This window comes from Ptychodera flava, chromosome 15 (assembly GCF_041260155.1).
Source record: "Ptychodera flava strain L36383 chromosome 15, AS_Pfla_20210202, whole genome shotgun sequence".
Classification (NCBI taxonomy): Eukaryota; Metazoa; Hemichordata; class Enteropneusta; family Ptychoderidae; genus Ptychodera; species Ptychodera flava.
Window position 1 is genome coordinate 35388123 of NC_091942.1, and position 15795 is coordinate 35403917.

Sequence of the window (15795 nt, forward strand, 5' to 3'; positions counted from 1 at the left end):
AGTGTTTATCTTTGATATTAGCTTTACAGCATTTGAAGTTTATGTTACTTCTTCAAATCAGCCAATAGTGGTTTATATTGATCACAACCCTCTTGTATTTCTGCAGAAATTTAAAGGCAAAAATCAGAGATTGCTAAGATGGAGTTTAATGTTACAGGAGTTTAATCTTGACATTAGACATATCAAAGGCAGAGACAATTAATTGCAGACTGTCTCTCTCGTATTTAGAGTTTATTGTTGTTCACTTTCAAGAAATTTATTGTTGTTCACTTTCAAGAAACTTACTTTAGAGTAAAACAAAATTTGAGTACTTAAATCCTTTTCAAGATTACATTTGTAAAAGAAAGATTTTTCTTCTTGAAAAATTTTCTTTTTTTGAAGAGGGGGTGTGTTATGTAGGTCATTTACCCCACACTCATCATGACCTGAGTTCAATTAGTCTAGAACATTCTCAAGGTCACTGCCCTTAATGACCTCACAACCTTGAATTCAATTAGTCATGTTTGGAATGTTCTGGAAAGTTGATTAGTTGTGTAAGGGAGATAATTTTAGAACAGTAATTAGCATGTCAATAAAAGTTCTAGATTGTTCTTACATGCCTTTATAAAAGGGACGTGCACAGCTTCCAGTCAGACTTTTGGGATCGTGTCTCTTGTGTGTTACTAAACTCCAGCAGTAGTCATTCTCAAGACTTTTCAAGACCTTCACTGTCAACGCTGGATTTATACTGTGGACTTTGTGCAACTACAAGCCTGCAAGCCGAAGGACTGTTCATTCATCCGACTGACTGTTACAACTCTGAGACTGGAGCTTTGCCGTCCCAGCTGAGATAAGTAGTCTGTACACTTTTAAAGCTTGTACTCTATCCCTGACTTAGCAATTAGTTTTATTTTTGTAATAAATTTTGTTTAAACATTAACTGCTGAGTTCACCCTTTTGTTCGTTTTCTCTGCACGTAACAATATCTATGACATTGGTCAATGTCATTGTACCAACTTTGAATAAAATCGGTTGAAACATGTCTGAGTTATGGCTCTGTACATGAAAAAATCGTAATAAAATGCCGCCTGGCGGCATATTGGATCATATCACAAAACAAATCGACGTGCATCTGTATGACATATGAAGTAATCCTTGTACCAAGTTTGAATGAAATCGCTTCTTGCATCTCTGAGATATCTGCGTGAACGGACGGACACACACAACGCACGCACGCACGCACGCACGGACGCACACACGCACGGACATGACCAAACCTATAAGTCCCCCCGGACGGTGTCCGTGGGACTAATAATACACACATTTTCATCATGCCATTTTCCTCAATATTATCCATAATCACATTGCTTACCTATCCAGCATTCCAGTCTGGCACAAGGAGTTGTTTTAACAACGTCTGGAGGATCCACACCGACATTTAAACACAACACTAGAGCTACACTGACTGTCTTCATCTGAAACAAATAAATTGCACATTTCAGTTGTAGGATTATTTAACAACAATGGAACAGTCCAAGATCTCTATGAGTATGAACAGCAAGGCAATGACCACAATTTTATGTACATATTTGTGTCAAGGAACTGACAGTGAATTGTGAGAATAAGGTCAGCATTTTCATGATTTCAAATGTATTTTAATGCCTCTGAGCAGTAGCATTTTCCTTTCAAATTGAAGGCTACAATCTCAATGTATCACTTTTGAATAAACCATTCTACCTAAACAGTCTTGTATTGCCTAATGCAAGTTTTGTGTGTGGCTGTGGAAAAAATGTAAAACATCATTAGCTCTATGAACAACTTGCTTCTGTTTACATTACAAATAAAGTCTGGTAGTCCGTGGGCTAGAGGGGGTCTACGTGCACCCCCCCCCCCCCACAGGATAACAAACCTGTATTTTTCAGAAGCCTTGGGATCCCTAGAATACGAAATGGAATTTTAACAGAAAAAATATAGGGATGGAATAGCTGTTATGGTCATGTTTTGAAGGGTACCGCAAAATCACGATTTTCCAAGCCAAATGCATTTTCGTCAAATGTGTCTTCTTGTAAGTCATGTGCTGAGCTCATTTTTTAACATAACCTCACTTGTTTGGTATCATTGGAAAGGTATTTATTCCTCTTTAAGATGACATATTGTACTATGCAATATCTTCTACAGTTTTTGTCAAATATAACCAAAACTTACCCCTTACCCCCAAAATTTAACATTGCAAATTACAGTAAATCTCAAATTCTACCAATTTTTTAGCTAGGCATAATAAAAAATGCAATGCTTTGTCTGAAATCTGTTTTATTTCATACAGGGACATGTCAGAAATATGAAATAGACTTTTAACAGAAAAAATATTGGGAATCTACAGCTGTAACAGTCATATTTTGAAGGGTACCGCAAAATAACAGAGTTGCAGATTTGCATGCATTTTTGTTAAAACTGTCTTCCTATACGTTATCTGCTGAGCTTGTTTTTCAATATATACTGGCTTGTTAGGTATCATTAGAAAGATAATTTACTAATCTTCAGAATGATATATTGTAACATGCAATATCTTCTATAGTTTTCATGATATATAACCAAAACTTACCCCTTACCCCAAAGTTTACATTGAAAATTTCTGTCATAGCTAAAACCAAATTTTACAATTTTTTTAGCTTGACACAAAAAATCTGGCCCTTTTTGCTATTAAATCTATTTTATTTGGTACAAGGACATGTCAGAAATATGAAATAGACTTTTAACAGAAAAAATATTAGGAATCTACAGCTGTAACAGTCATATTTTGAAGGGTACCGCAAAATAACAGTGTTGCAGATTTGCATGCATTTTTGTTAAAACTTTCTTCTTATAAGTTATCTGCTGAGCTTGTATTTCAATATAACCTGGCTTGTTAGGTATCATTAGAAAGATAGTTCACTAATCTTCAGAATGATATATTGTAACATGCAATATCTTCTATAGTTTTCATGATATATAACCAAAACTTACCCCTTACCCCAAAGTTTACATTGAAAATTTCTGTCATAGCTAAAACCAAATTCTACAATTTTTTTAGCTTGACACAAAAAATCTGGCCGTTTTTGCTATTAAATCTGTTTTATTTTGTACAGGGACATGTCAGAAATATGAAATAGACTTTTAACAGAAAAAATATTACGAATCTACAGCTGTAACAGTCATATTTTGAAGGGTACCGCAAAATAACAGTGTTGCAGATTTGCATGCATTTTTGTTAAATTGTTCTTCTTATACGTTATCTGCTGAGCTTGTTTTTGAATATAACCTGGCTTGTTAGGTATCATTAGAAAGATAATTTACTAATCTTCAGAATGATATATTGTAACATGCAATATCTTCTATGTTTTCATGATATATAACCAAAACCTACCCCTTACCCCAAAGTTTACATTGAAAATTTCAGTCATAGCTAAAACCAAATTCTACAAATTTTTTAGCTAGAAACAAAACTCTGGCTGTTTTTGCTATTAAATCTGTTTTATTTTGTACAGGGACATGTCAGAAATATGAAATAGACTTTTAACAGTAAAAATATTAGGAATCTACAGCTGTAACAGTCATATTTTGAAGGGTACCGCAAAATAACAGGGTTGCAGATTTGCATGCATTTTTGTTAAAATTTTCTTCTTATACTTATCTGCTGAGCTTGTTTTGAATATAACCTGGCTTGTTAGGTATCATTAGAAAGATAATTCACTAATCTTCAGAATGACATATTGTAACATGCAATATTTTCTATAGTTTTCATGATATATAACCAAAACTTACCCCTTACCCCAAAGTTTAAATTAAAATTTCTGTCATAGCTAAAACCAAATTCTACAATTCTTTTAGCTTGACACAAAAAATCTGGCCTATTTTGCTATTTAATCTATTTTATTTGGTACAGGGACATGTCAGGAATATGAAATAGACTTGTAACAGAAAAAATGTTGGGAATCTACAGCTCTAACAGTCATATTTTCAAGGGTCTCGCAAAATCACAGTATTGAAACTCGCTTGCTTTTTTGTTAAATCTGTCTTCTTATAAGTCATCTGCTGAGCTTGATTTTTGACATAACCTGCTTCTTAGGTATCAATAGAAAAGTAATTTACTGGTCTTTAAAATGACATATTGTAATATGCAATGTCTTGTTTAGGTTTCATGAAATAGGACCAAAGCTCACCCCATACCCCAAGGTTTACACAGCAAATTACTGCAAATCTGAAACTCGACCTTTTTTACAATTTATTAACTTTATATACAAAAGGCAATGCTTGTATGCAATCTACGAAATCTTGTTTTTGTTAGAAAAGTATGTTACAAATATGAAATTAACTTTTAACAGGAACATAATATGATTTGTAGCCTTTGGATCATATTTGGAAGGGTACCCAGGTATCAGGGCAAATTTGCCGAAACACATACATTTGCAATATTTGGGTTCCCCCTCCAAAAATGATCCAAGTGGCTACTAAATTGTATCATCTTCCCGTGAAAAGGTAATTTTATACTTGTAACATACTTTTGTAACAAATAAATCAGATTTTAAATAAGAATTGCCTTTTGTATTATGTGCAGCAAAAAATGGTAGAATTTGTGATAAGCTGTAATTTGCGATTTGAACTTTTAGGGTATGGGGTAAAGTTTGACCATATTCCAGGAAAACTATGAATGACATTGTATATTACAATATGTCATCTTAAAGAAGAATAAATTTCCCTACTAATGATACCTCACAAGCCAGGTTGTGTCACAAAATAAGTTCAGCAGATGACTTACAAGAAGAAGAATTTAACAAAAAAGGTGCCAGTTTGCGGTACTGCGATTTTGCATTTCTCTTCAAAATATGGCTGATACAACTAAACAGTCCAAATATTTTTTCTGTTAAAAGTCTATTTCACATTTCTGACATGACCCAGTACCATATACAACAGATTTAATACCGAAACAGAACTATTTTTATCATGTCTAGCTAAAAATTCACGGAAATTGATCACGTTATCTATGACAGTACTTCCAATATAAACCTTGGGGTATGGGGTATGTTTGGGTCATATTCCATGAAAACTATACAAGATATTGCCTGTTACAATATTTCATTGTAAATACCAGTTAATTACCTTTCCAATGATAACTAAACAAACCCGGCTATAATCAATAACAAGCTCAGTAGACTACTTATAAGATGACAGATTTAACAAAAACGCATACGAATCAGGAATACAGAGATTTTGCTGTACCCTTAAAATACAGCTGTTACAGCTATAGAATCCCAATACTTTTTCTGTTAAAAGTTCATTTCATATTTCTGATATGGCCAAGTACAAAATTAAACAGATTTCATACAAAAAATTGCCTAATTTTTTATGTCTGCGTAAAAAATTGCTTGAATTTGATATTAGCTATGACAGTAGTTTTCGATGTAAATTTTGGGGTATGGGTAAGTTTTGGTCATATTTCATAAAAATCTGTACAAGATATTGCATGTTACAATATGTCTTTTTAAAGACTAGTAAATAATCTTACTAATGATACCTAACAACTTACATTATATTCTATAAGAAGCTCAGCAGCTGACTTACAAGACGATAGATTCACAAAAATGCACGCAAGTCAGGAATACTGAGATTTTGCTGTACCCTTCAAAATCTGACTGTTACAACTACAGAATTCCAATCTTTTTTCTGTTAAAAGTCTATTTTATATTTTTGACATGACCCATAACCGAATGAAATAGATTTCATACAAATAAATGCCTGATTTTATATGTCTAGGTAAAGAAAATGGTAGAATTTGATTTTAGCTATGACTACAATTTTCAATGTAAATTTTGGGGTATGGGGTAAGTTTTGGTCATATTTCATAAAACCTAAACAAGACATTGCATATTACAATATGTCATTTTAAAGATTAGTTAATTATCTTTCTAATGATACCTAACAAGCCAGGTTATATTCAAAAACAAGCTCAGCAGAAAACTTATAAGAAGAACAATTTAACAAAAATGCATGCAAATCTGCAACACTGATATTTTGCGGACCCTTCAAAATATGACCGCTACAGTAGTAGAGTCCTAATATTTTTTCTGTTAAAAGTCTATTTCATATTTCTGACATGTCCCTGTACCAAATAAACAGATTTAATAGCAAAAACGGGCAGACATTTTGTTTCTAGCTAAAAAATTTGTAGAATTTGGTTTTAGCTATGACTGAAATTTTCAATGTAAACTTTGGGGTAAGGGGTAGGTTTTGGTTATATATCATGAAAACTATAGAAGATATTGCATGTTACAATATGTCATTCTGAAGATTAGTGAATTATCTTTCTAATGATACCTAACAAGCCAGGTTACATTCAAAAACAAGCTCAACAGATAACTTATAAGAAGAAAAATTTAACAAAAATGCATGCAAATCTGCAACACTGTTATTTTGCAGTACCCTTCAAAATATGACTGTTACAGCTGTAGATTCCCAATATTTTTTATGTTAAAAGTCTATTTGATAATTCTGACATGTCCCAGTACCAAATAAAACAGATTTAATAGCAAAAACAGCCAGATTTTTGTGTCAAACTAAAAAATTGTAGAATTTGGTTTTAGCTATGACAGAAATTTTCAATGTAAACTTTGGGGTAAGGGGTAAGTTTTGGTTACATATCATGAAACTATAGAAGATATTGCATGTTACAATATATCATTCTGAAGATTAGTAAATTATCTTTCTAATGATACCTAACAAGCCAGGTTATATTGAAAAACAAGCTCAGCAGATAACTTATAAGAAGAAAGTTTTAACAAAAATGCATGCAAATCTGCAACACTGTTATTTTGCGGTACCCTTCAAAATATGACTGTTACAGCTGTAGATTCCTAATATTTTTTCTGTTAAAAGTCTATTTCATATTTCTGACATGTCCTTGTACCAAATAAAACAGATTTAATAGCAAAAAGGGCCAGATTTTTTGTGTCAAGCTAAAAAAATTGTAAAATTTGGTTTTAGCTATGACAGAAATTTTCAATGTAAACTTTGGGGTAAGGGTAAGTTTTGGTTATATATCATGAAAACTATAGAAGATATTGCATGTTACAATATATCATTCTGAAGATTAGTAAATTATCTTTCTAATGATACCTAACAAGCCAGGTTATATTGAAGAACAAGCTCAGCAGATAACTTATAGGAAGACAGTTTTAACAAAAATGCATGCAAATCTGCAACACTGTTATTTTGCGGTACCCTTCAAAATATGACTGTTATAGCTGTAGATTCCCAATATTTTTTCTGTTAAAAGTCTATTTCATATTTCTGACATGTCCCTGTATGAAATAAAACAGATTTCAGACAAAGCATTGCATTTTTTATTATGCCTAGCTAAAAAATTGGTAGAATTTTGAGATTTACTGTAATTTGCAATGTTAAATTTTGGGGTAAGGGGTAAGTTTTGGTTATATTTGACAAAAACTGTAGAAGATATTGCATAGTACAATGTGTCATCTTAAAGAGGACTAAATTCCCTTTCTAATGATACCAAACAAGTGAGGTTATGTTAAAAAATGAGCTCAGCACATGACTTACAAGAAGACACATTTGACGAAAATGCATTTGGCTTGGAAAATCGTGATTTTGCGGTACCCTTCAAAACATGACCATAACAGCTATTCCATCCCTATATTTTTTCTGTTAAAATTCCATTTCGTATTCTAGGGATCCCAAGGCTTCTGAAAAATACAGGTTTGTTATCCTGTGGGGGGGTGCACGTAGACCCCCTCTAGCCCACGGCCTATGGTGAATGATGTTGGGCACACTAGATCTCATGATATATTCAGTATTACTGTATTGAACTTCAGTGACTTCAAATAAATTTAAGAGGAGAGGGCTTTTGAAATTTAGATACAGCACTGCCAATGAGTAAATAGTGCAGTGATAGCAATGCCATTGACTTACATGTAAATGTAGAAATGAAGGATATTGACATTGTAAGATTATCAATTTCTCAACACTTTCACATGAGACTCAGAACAATACTGTATACACCATTCTAAAATGGTATTTAAAAAGTGAAGTCGCTGGGCTGTATTCCAAGGTAAAATGGCAAGATTATTTCGTTCTTTGCAAAAGAAACCGTGAAACAATGCAGACTCAGCAGCTTTTATGAGTACTTTTCATAAATTTATCCTTGTACATCTTTACCGCTTGGTCAGCAAGTTACCCATTTGATTCTCAATACAACTTAAAGTCTTCTGCATAGGAATATTTTAGAAATTTAGGATGACATAAAAGTCAATTTTTCAAGTCTTAATCATAATCAGCTTTTTAAATCTTTGATGGACTGAAATTTTTCAAGGAGAAACGTGAGTTGCACAGCATGTGCTGCATTTTTAAATGATGTCACTCAAAAAGTATGAAGGAAACACCACTTTTTCTCATCATATATTTATAGCCTACTCAAAATTATAATGCCTCTCTCGGACACCTTTGACACTGTGGCCTGACTAGTTTGACTACATTTCTATGGATTCCTCCATTAACACATTGTACAAGTATTATTAGAATACTCCATTGAAATCACCTGTCACAAGGTTAGCACGTGGCTATGATATGGAGAAATTGAAGGTTGGGAATACTGAACGATTTTGTTTAAACTTTCAAAAATGTGACTGGTTAAAATTTTATCCCTCCATCTATTGCAAACGTGGAATGTGCCAAGTACAGTTTAAAAACAAACTTGTGTAGGTTCCTTGTCTCAATAAAAACATCAGTCTGAGTCACTGTGGCTGTCTTCCGTTTATTTTTGAAGAATGTAAACACACATCTGACATGTCTGAAGGTCACCAAGCGCATGTTGCGATGAATGAAGCCATGCTCATGACAATCACAATAAATGTACATGACAGATACATCATTTGTTAAATATAACCACCAAATTTAATAAACTTGAGGTCTGAGAACATCACTATGGAGTGACTCGACAATTTTTCCGCGTAGATGATGAAAAATAGTAGATTTCTCTACGATCGCTTTCAGTGTTTACATGACGTCATTTGCACGCCGGTTTTTGTTTTGGACTGACCGGCCGCCGACCACGCTGGGTTCCAAAATCAACAACGCCCCTTTATCGTGATTTGCATCAAATACACGATCACCGATTTTTCGCCTGATTAAATTTTGATTAACTTGAAGCATGTGTTAGGTAGATATCATTACAGCTTACCCTTTCTTTCATTCTCCATGATTGAGTGACTGATCTGCTGCCTTCTATTTTCTCCAGATGGCGTTTCTTCATGAAAGCCAGCGGAAGCTGCCAGTCACACAACTCACTTTCCTCGGACTCGGTTATATCTTCATCAAGTAGCAAACTCGACATTTTGGCTACTCCCCTTTCGTTACAATAACGTACTTCGGTTATCGGCGAATGATTTTAATGTTTTCACTCACGTGGATGTGCGTAAAATCGAAACCTGTGATGTAATGGACTCAGAGTGCGGTCTTCTGGCGGCAGCCATCTTCTTTTGCGCACGGCTCGCTGGTGTCATTGCGTTTGGTATGACTCATGGGAGTGACCTGGGACAGCAACCATAGGGAAAGGTCGTTGGGGTCACGTTGACCTTCAGACTGAGGGTGTTCTTTTCTCTAGGCTTCTAAACAAATATTCTTCTGATTCTTTGTTTCTGAACATGTTGCATCAGTATTCTAGGGGAGGGGCAGTTATCACTACACCAACCGTGCAACATGATCCTGATGATCTCCTTACACAGGTCTTTCGGGGTGCTCTAGTCCGATAGTAGGCCTACATGTATATCATTCTTTCATTCAGACTTGGGTATGATATTGGCACGTCCAGTAAGGGGACTTTTATTGTGAGGAGTGGGCCGTGATGAGTTTTCCTCTATATTTTGGAGAGGGAAAGCTGGAGATTTACTAATCATGGAGAAATAGTGAGGAGTGCAATAAAGCTTGATAAACCTTTTTTCATGTCGGCTTATTTTAAGATTCATTGGAGAAAACTGGCTCTTCAAAATGCCAAAATAAATTGAAGTTTGTCCATCTACAAAAACAAAAGGGCCTCGTGTTTTCATCTCGCTGCATTGCCATTGTATCTCAGCGTTGGAAGGACAAGCTTCAAAGCAAGGCACTTTTGTCCGTATATGCAAATCACGGAGTCTGTATCTTGAATTGGTATTAGTCATGTTAACGGGACCGTTTGCATCAGTCTTGGGTATCAATGAATTTTTCGTTTTCAGGCCTACAATACAATAATTGCAACTTTTCCCACTCCAATGATTAACTTGGATAAATGTACTAGTAACATGTAATCCATGTCGAAAATTCACCTATGAATCAGCAAACACACAGAATATATTGAGCCTTCACCCTAAACATCCACTGTTGTGTCAGATTAATATCACTGTAGCTTTTGTAAAATATAAACCCCTCAAACTGCCTATATTAAAATTTGACACACCGCTCCATAACTGTTTCGTAAAACTAAACCCCTTCGCCATCAAAAATGGAGACTTCATAAGTTAACATTGGCCGACGTAAGGAGATTGAGCCATGTTCAGTCTCTCTATTAGTGCGATCCACAGGACATAAACTGAACCGCTGTGGAGATAGCCGGCGAAAGTACAGCGCCGCCAACGGTGGAAATGTACCTAGTCCGGAGAAATACCAGTACTCGATGACTGTTGTATTTCATGTAAATTTAAAAGAGAATGGAATCAAACATATGCATTTTGAAACTAATTTTCAGTTTCCGTGTATATATCACGTCTGTTACACATTAAAACTAGCTTACATGTCCGAGTTGCATGCTTGTTACAGCAAAATATTGATTAAAATAAAAAGTTTTGGGAAGACAGCTGGCAAAACAAATACAGAATGGTGGCTTTCTATTGTGGTACACAAATATGCATTGCTTGTTTAATATTTTGCTTTAGGGACTTCGGGAAGGTGCAGATCCTTGTATGTGGAAAGGCAGCAGAGCTCTGGAAAATGTCTGTGAAATTCAGACGGTGGTTATCCCAAGTACAGTTGTGATGGAGTGTGTCACAGAGGGCGAGTGCACGTCATGCAAAGCTTGCTACATTCATGAAAGTTCTGAGTATTTCGTGGGAGTGAGGCATATGCATTGATGAAAGGGCTGGAAATGAAGATTGGGAAGAGTTATGAATTACATTTTTTTCATGTGAACTAAGATTCTGTAAACAGGCAGTCACACAGAAGTGGGAAAAGGGTTGTGAATTTTCAGCACAATTTGTGAGAATATTATTCAATATTTTTGTTCTATTGCATATTGCACCACCAAGATTTTCACGATATGGATGGCAAGCTAATTTGCCAGTAGATGCAAGACTTAAATTTGACAGAAGTGCAGTTTTGTAATTGCAAAGCTTACTTTTTTCCAAAAAATATGCACATTTCCGAAAACAAGGTCCCATATTGGCCCATCACACTACTTACATAACTTCACCTTACAATAGTCAAGCAGTTTAGGGAATCATTCATACAACAGACCTCGTCACTTCCAGAACGCTACATGGGCACTGTAAGCTACAAACACACACTTGTACTACATGGTACTGTTGAAGAGGTGGTTCCATTGGAGTTTCAGTATTGTTATTTGTTACTAGATTGAAGTGGTCCTGGCATTTTTTTGTTAAAACTGACCGGATACTATGCCTGGCATGGGCAGTGAAAATTTCAACGCCGCTTAATTAATGATTTTATGTAGAACCATTGATTGAGCAAAACCTGATCAGAATACTCTGATGTTCAAGTTTTATCCATTGTTCACCGTTCAAGGCTCATGTATTTCAGTCGACAAATATAAACAAACCCAAATGGACTACAACATATTGCAACTGCCTAGTCAGTAAAATGCAAATGTGTCAGGTACTTTGTACTTGCAGATCAGTGAATATTAGTTGGCACAGCCCCTGTCAATGAAACATCCATCACAGAAGGATACATAGGCAATACAAATACTTTACATTTCAGTGCTGAACCGCCCAGCCAAACAACAATCTATGGTTGACACACACAGCAGAAATATGCAGCACACCATTGATTAAAGAGTGAAAGTTTTTATTTTCACATAACATTGAAAACTTCACCTCATGATCTGACAGATGTAAAATAACATAAAAGATGGAAAAGTGTCACTTAGTTTACATCAGTTTTGTCAACAGAGAGGGAAGTTTCTAAAGCGTGTAAATTAATCTTCATCTTCTTCTTCATCACCGCCACCGCCTTGAGCTTTTCTCATGTTCTTACGCTTGACACGGCCTGGGCGTCCACCACCATAAGATGATCTCAGGGAGAAGTCAATGTGCTTCTGTGAATCCAGTCGGACGACAAAGGATGGGATGTTCACAACCTGCTTGCGTACACTGCAAATAAACATAATTTATTCCAGTTTTCTTCAAATTCTGAAATTCTTTTGCTACAAAGTCTAAGAATGATTTCTAAGAATGATTTCATAAAAGCACTGATTTATGCACGAGAAAGCTTTCATCATATGTTCATCTACCTAATGTTATCTCATATTCTATGCAATATATTGTATAGGCAATAGAAATTCACTTTAGACCAAAGTCAACATAGTTTTTCTATACTTGATATAAAAACTTGGTAAATTCTCTTCCCAATCAAATTGTAAATTTTGAGAAAAACATTCAGAACCACTTATGTCAACTAGGCATTGCCATCCTACCTGTTACAGTACAACACAGGATTAGAAAGTGGGTTGACCTTGTATATCACTTCAAACCAATGGAATAGAGAAGGCATAAGGTGTGCAAGCACACACTTATTGGCCTTCATGAATTTTTTCTCATTGTACAATATTCACACCTCAGCCTTTCCTGGTGAAGGTGAAAAATTGAGAAAAGTTTATGAGAAAGATCCTTTCACGCTGACAATATATTTGGTATTCTAGCAGATACATTTGCTTTACTTACCGAATGTGACGTTGACGAATGAGAACACGAGCATGGTGAATACTCTTGGCGAGACCAAGTTTGAAAACTTGAGTCTGCAGACGTCTCTCTAAGAAATCTTCCACACGAAGACCCAAGACGTAATCAAGCTTCATTTTACTTTCATCTAATACACCAATACGGACTAGACGACGCAAGAGGGCATTACCTACAGGATGTAATGGATAGAAATGGTTTGAGAGAAGCCAGCATGAATGGAGAAAACACCAGAAGGGTCATTGTTATATTACTAAAACCCCTCTCCCATAAAATTCAGGTTTAAAAATGCCATAGAGAATAGAGTTGAATCGAGTGTAAATCGGAATGCAGCATTATTTTGTGGTAAAATTCAAGACACTTTGGATGTATTATGGACATTTACACATGTTCACTAATGATAACAAAAGGGGATTCAGGTCATTTGGACCAATGACAGAACCTTGTTAGCTCTACTTCTGGTGATATTCTACAACAGAAATGAAGTCTCTTTTTCGTATCAATGATATTTATCCAGCAATCCATAGATATAGAGGTAACTTTGGCTTACCCTCAAACAGACGTTTTGGGTCTTTCTCATCAAGCGTCAACAGCTCACGAGCAGCCTTACGGATTTTAGCCAGTGTGAACTTGACACGCCATACTTCTCTCTTGTTCCTCAGACCAAACTGACCGATCAGTTTCAATTCCTGATCAAGTCGTTCCTTTTCATAAGGACGTCTGGGTGTTACGTAGGTTTTACTACCAATAATCCTCATCTTGGATAATTATGCCACCTGAAATGTAATATTGTAAACTTAGGCAATCCAGAAGAGACAAATTGTAGCAAAACACTTGCTTCACTCTCCTATTGAATGCAAATGAAGAGGATCCCGTGAAGATACCAGGAAAACGACGTGTTTGAACAAATACCAAACAACAGGGTTTGTGTGGTGTTTACTCTTCAGTACTAACAGTAGTGATAAATCGGTACGACCAAATGCAGTACAATTTTGCAGCTAATGGGTCTCGTATCATCTGACTGGCATTACAACTTTTGCGAGATAATCGACGTACAAATCAATTCAGTATCGAGCTGAATGGCGCATTTTATGCTGACCTTGTTAACAATTCAAACGTGATCATATAGGCTAGCTACAATATTGGCGATGACGTCCACCAAAATTGTTACACAGCTGCAAGCTGTACGGTGTGGCAGAAACCCTTTGACTGCTTGCACTCGGTGTCATGTCACGTGCACGTGGTCGCCCATTCTGAAAGCTTTATTGAGCCACTTCGTTTATCACGATAATCACTTTACTTTCGATAAACAAACCACATCGATGTAACACTTCATCTGCAAGAGCTTACATTTTGTTCTAACCTATAAAATTTGCGTAAATGGGATATTTTTGAAGAGTACCTTCGAGCACACTTCGCAAGATGGCCGATCAGGCGAAAAAGGACGATACTATTACTCACGGGGTTAGATTTCACATACTCATCCGCCGAGTGAAAGGTAACCACAATTCATCAAGCGCTATAGGTTACTAAAATCTTATCTGCATCCTAGATCGTTATCTTACGATTTCGTGGACAATTTAGAAAGTCATCATCATAGTGTAACTATGATGATCATAGTGTAACTATGAGGTAGAGTATCTGAGTTTCTATATTTTAGCGGCGGACTGTTAAAAGTGAGTGATGGTACCATTTCCGGGTTGACAGCAACGACGCCAAACACAGGAGATGACATGCTTTTGTTTAAATTTACAATAGGCTACTGCACTTGACAAGCGGCAGTTCCAGAAAGCGGTGGGTTAATAATCCAGTGGCAAAACGCGTCCAACGGTATTCCTTTAACCTTACATGTAAATATAAAATGGGATAAGGACACTTTTTTATGTTTTTCATTCATTACATGGCTACTCATTCCCCCCCCCAAAAAAAATAACAAAACGAGGGTATCCCCTCTCACTAAACGGGGTGTCTAATTGCGTCCATTCTTTTCTTCATGACTGCCGATATATTACTTACAGCTCTAAACACTAGAAACAAAGAGTTTCGAGTATCTATGCCCAGGGAAAAGAAATCAGAGTAGCGGTATTTTTATTTTCCTTTTCATGCGTATGCGACTAATCTCCTGCACTTTCAGTGCATAAGTATGCGTGTCAAGTTCTATCCAAAGTATTAAAATGAACTGTAAGACTTAGCCTACGCCCATATAATCATTACTAAAGACACCGACATACAAATATGAAAATTTCACCATGATTTGAACAAACCTACCTGGGTTTATCTCAAGGGATCTGCATATCAAATTTCAAAACCATTGGACATGAGGTTTCAGAGAAGAAGTAAATTGTTAACGGAGGGCGGACGAACAAACAGCATTGGAAAATCAGCCTATTTGATAAGCTCCGCGTTGCTGAAAGGTGGCTTAAATTACAAGTATACATCTTTTATTACAATTTGTAGCAAACCTATTTCAAGTCACCTCAAGGAACCTGCATACTAAATTTCAAAGAATCAAACCAGCAATTTTGGGGAAAGTTGACAGATGGACAGACAGACGAGGGAAAACAACAGACAATTAGTTGATCTGGCGAAGCTAAAAGTCTATCTATCGTGTACAAAAGCGTGCAGGAAATCAGTGTTTCATCTTAACTGCAGAAATGTAGTATTCCTGCTGTTTAGCAAAGCCATGCCCTGCCTGTTAAACCAGCATTTCATCTGGACTATGGCGATGTATTCAGCAAGCCCCTTGCCTATATTAATGGGAAATAGCTACAAAGGGATGACATGCCATCATATCACTTCATGATTACTGTGTATACCGTAGATT

General features: G+C 35.8%; 2 protein-coding genes across 7 annotated transcripts in view; both read right to left on the reverse strand.

Moving 5' to 3' along the window:
- The window catches only part of LOC139152012 (regulatory-associated protein of mTOR-like), a 42260-nt gene extending 32742 nt beyond the window's left edge, over positions 1-9518 (reverse strand). For 2 of the 5 annotated variants that reach the window (XM_070725094.1, XM_070725093.1), the window contains exons 1-2: positions 9209-9511; positions 1352-1454 (exon numbers count right to left, since the gene is read on the reverse strand). In XM_070725094.1, coding sequence (XP_070581195.1) covers positions 1352-1454; positions 9209-9361 — 256 coding nt within the window. In that variant the 5' untranslated portion in view covers positions 9362-9511. Of the gene's footprint in view, positions 1-1351; positions 1455-9208 lie in introns of all 5 variants that reach the window. The other 3 variants (XM_070725095.1, XM_070725096.1, XM_070725097.1) reach the window with 2 other exon arrangements.
- Positions 9519-12064: 2546 nt separating this feature from the next.
- Positions 12065-14501, reverse strand: LOC139152017 (small ribosomal subunit protein uS4). 2 transcript variants are annotated; one of them, XR_011556533.1, is made up of 5 exons: positions 14374-14501; positions 13522-13747; positions 12957-13143; positions 12710-12860; positions 12065-12386 (listed from the first exon to the last, which is right to left on the reverse strand). XR_011556533.1 is itself a non-coding variant. In XM_070725102.1 (4 exons), exons 2-4 carry the CDS (start codon positions 13727-13729, stop codon positions 12212-12214), a joined length of 570 nt encoding a protein of 189 aa, XP_070581203.1. In that variant the 5' UTR covers positions 13730-13747; positions 14374-14501; the 3' UTR covers positions 12065-12211. The 2 variants fall into 2 exon arrangements, 1 of the variants encoding a protein (XP_070581203.1); XM_070725102.1 differs by lacking the exon at positions 12710-12860.
- Between the last annotated feature and the right edge of the window lie 1294 nt (positions 14502-15795).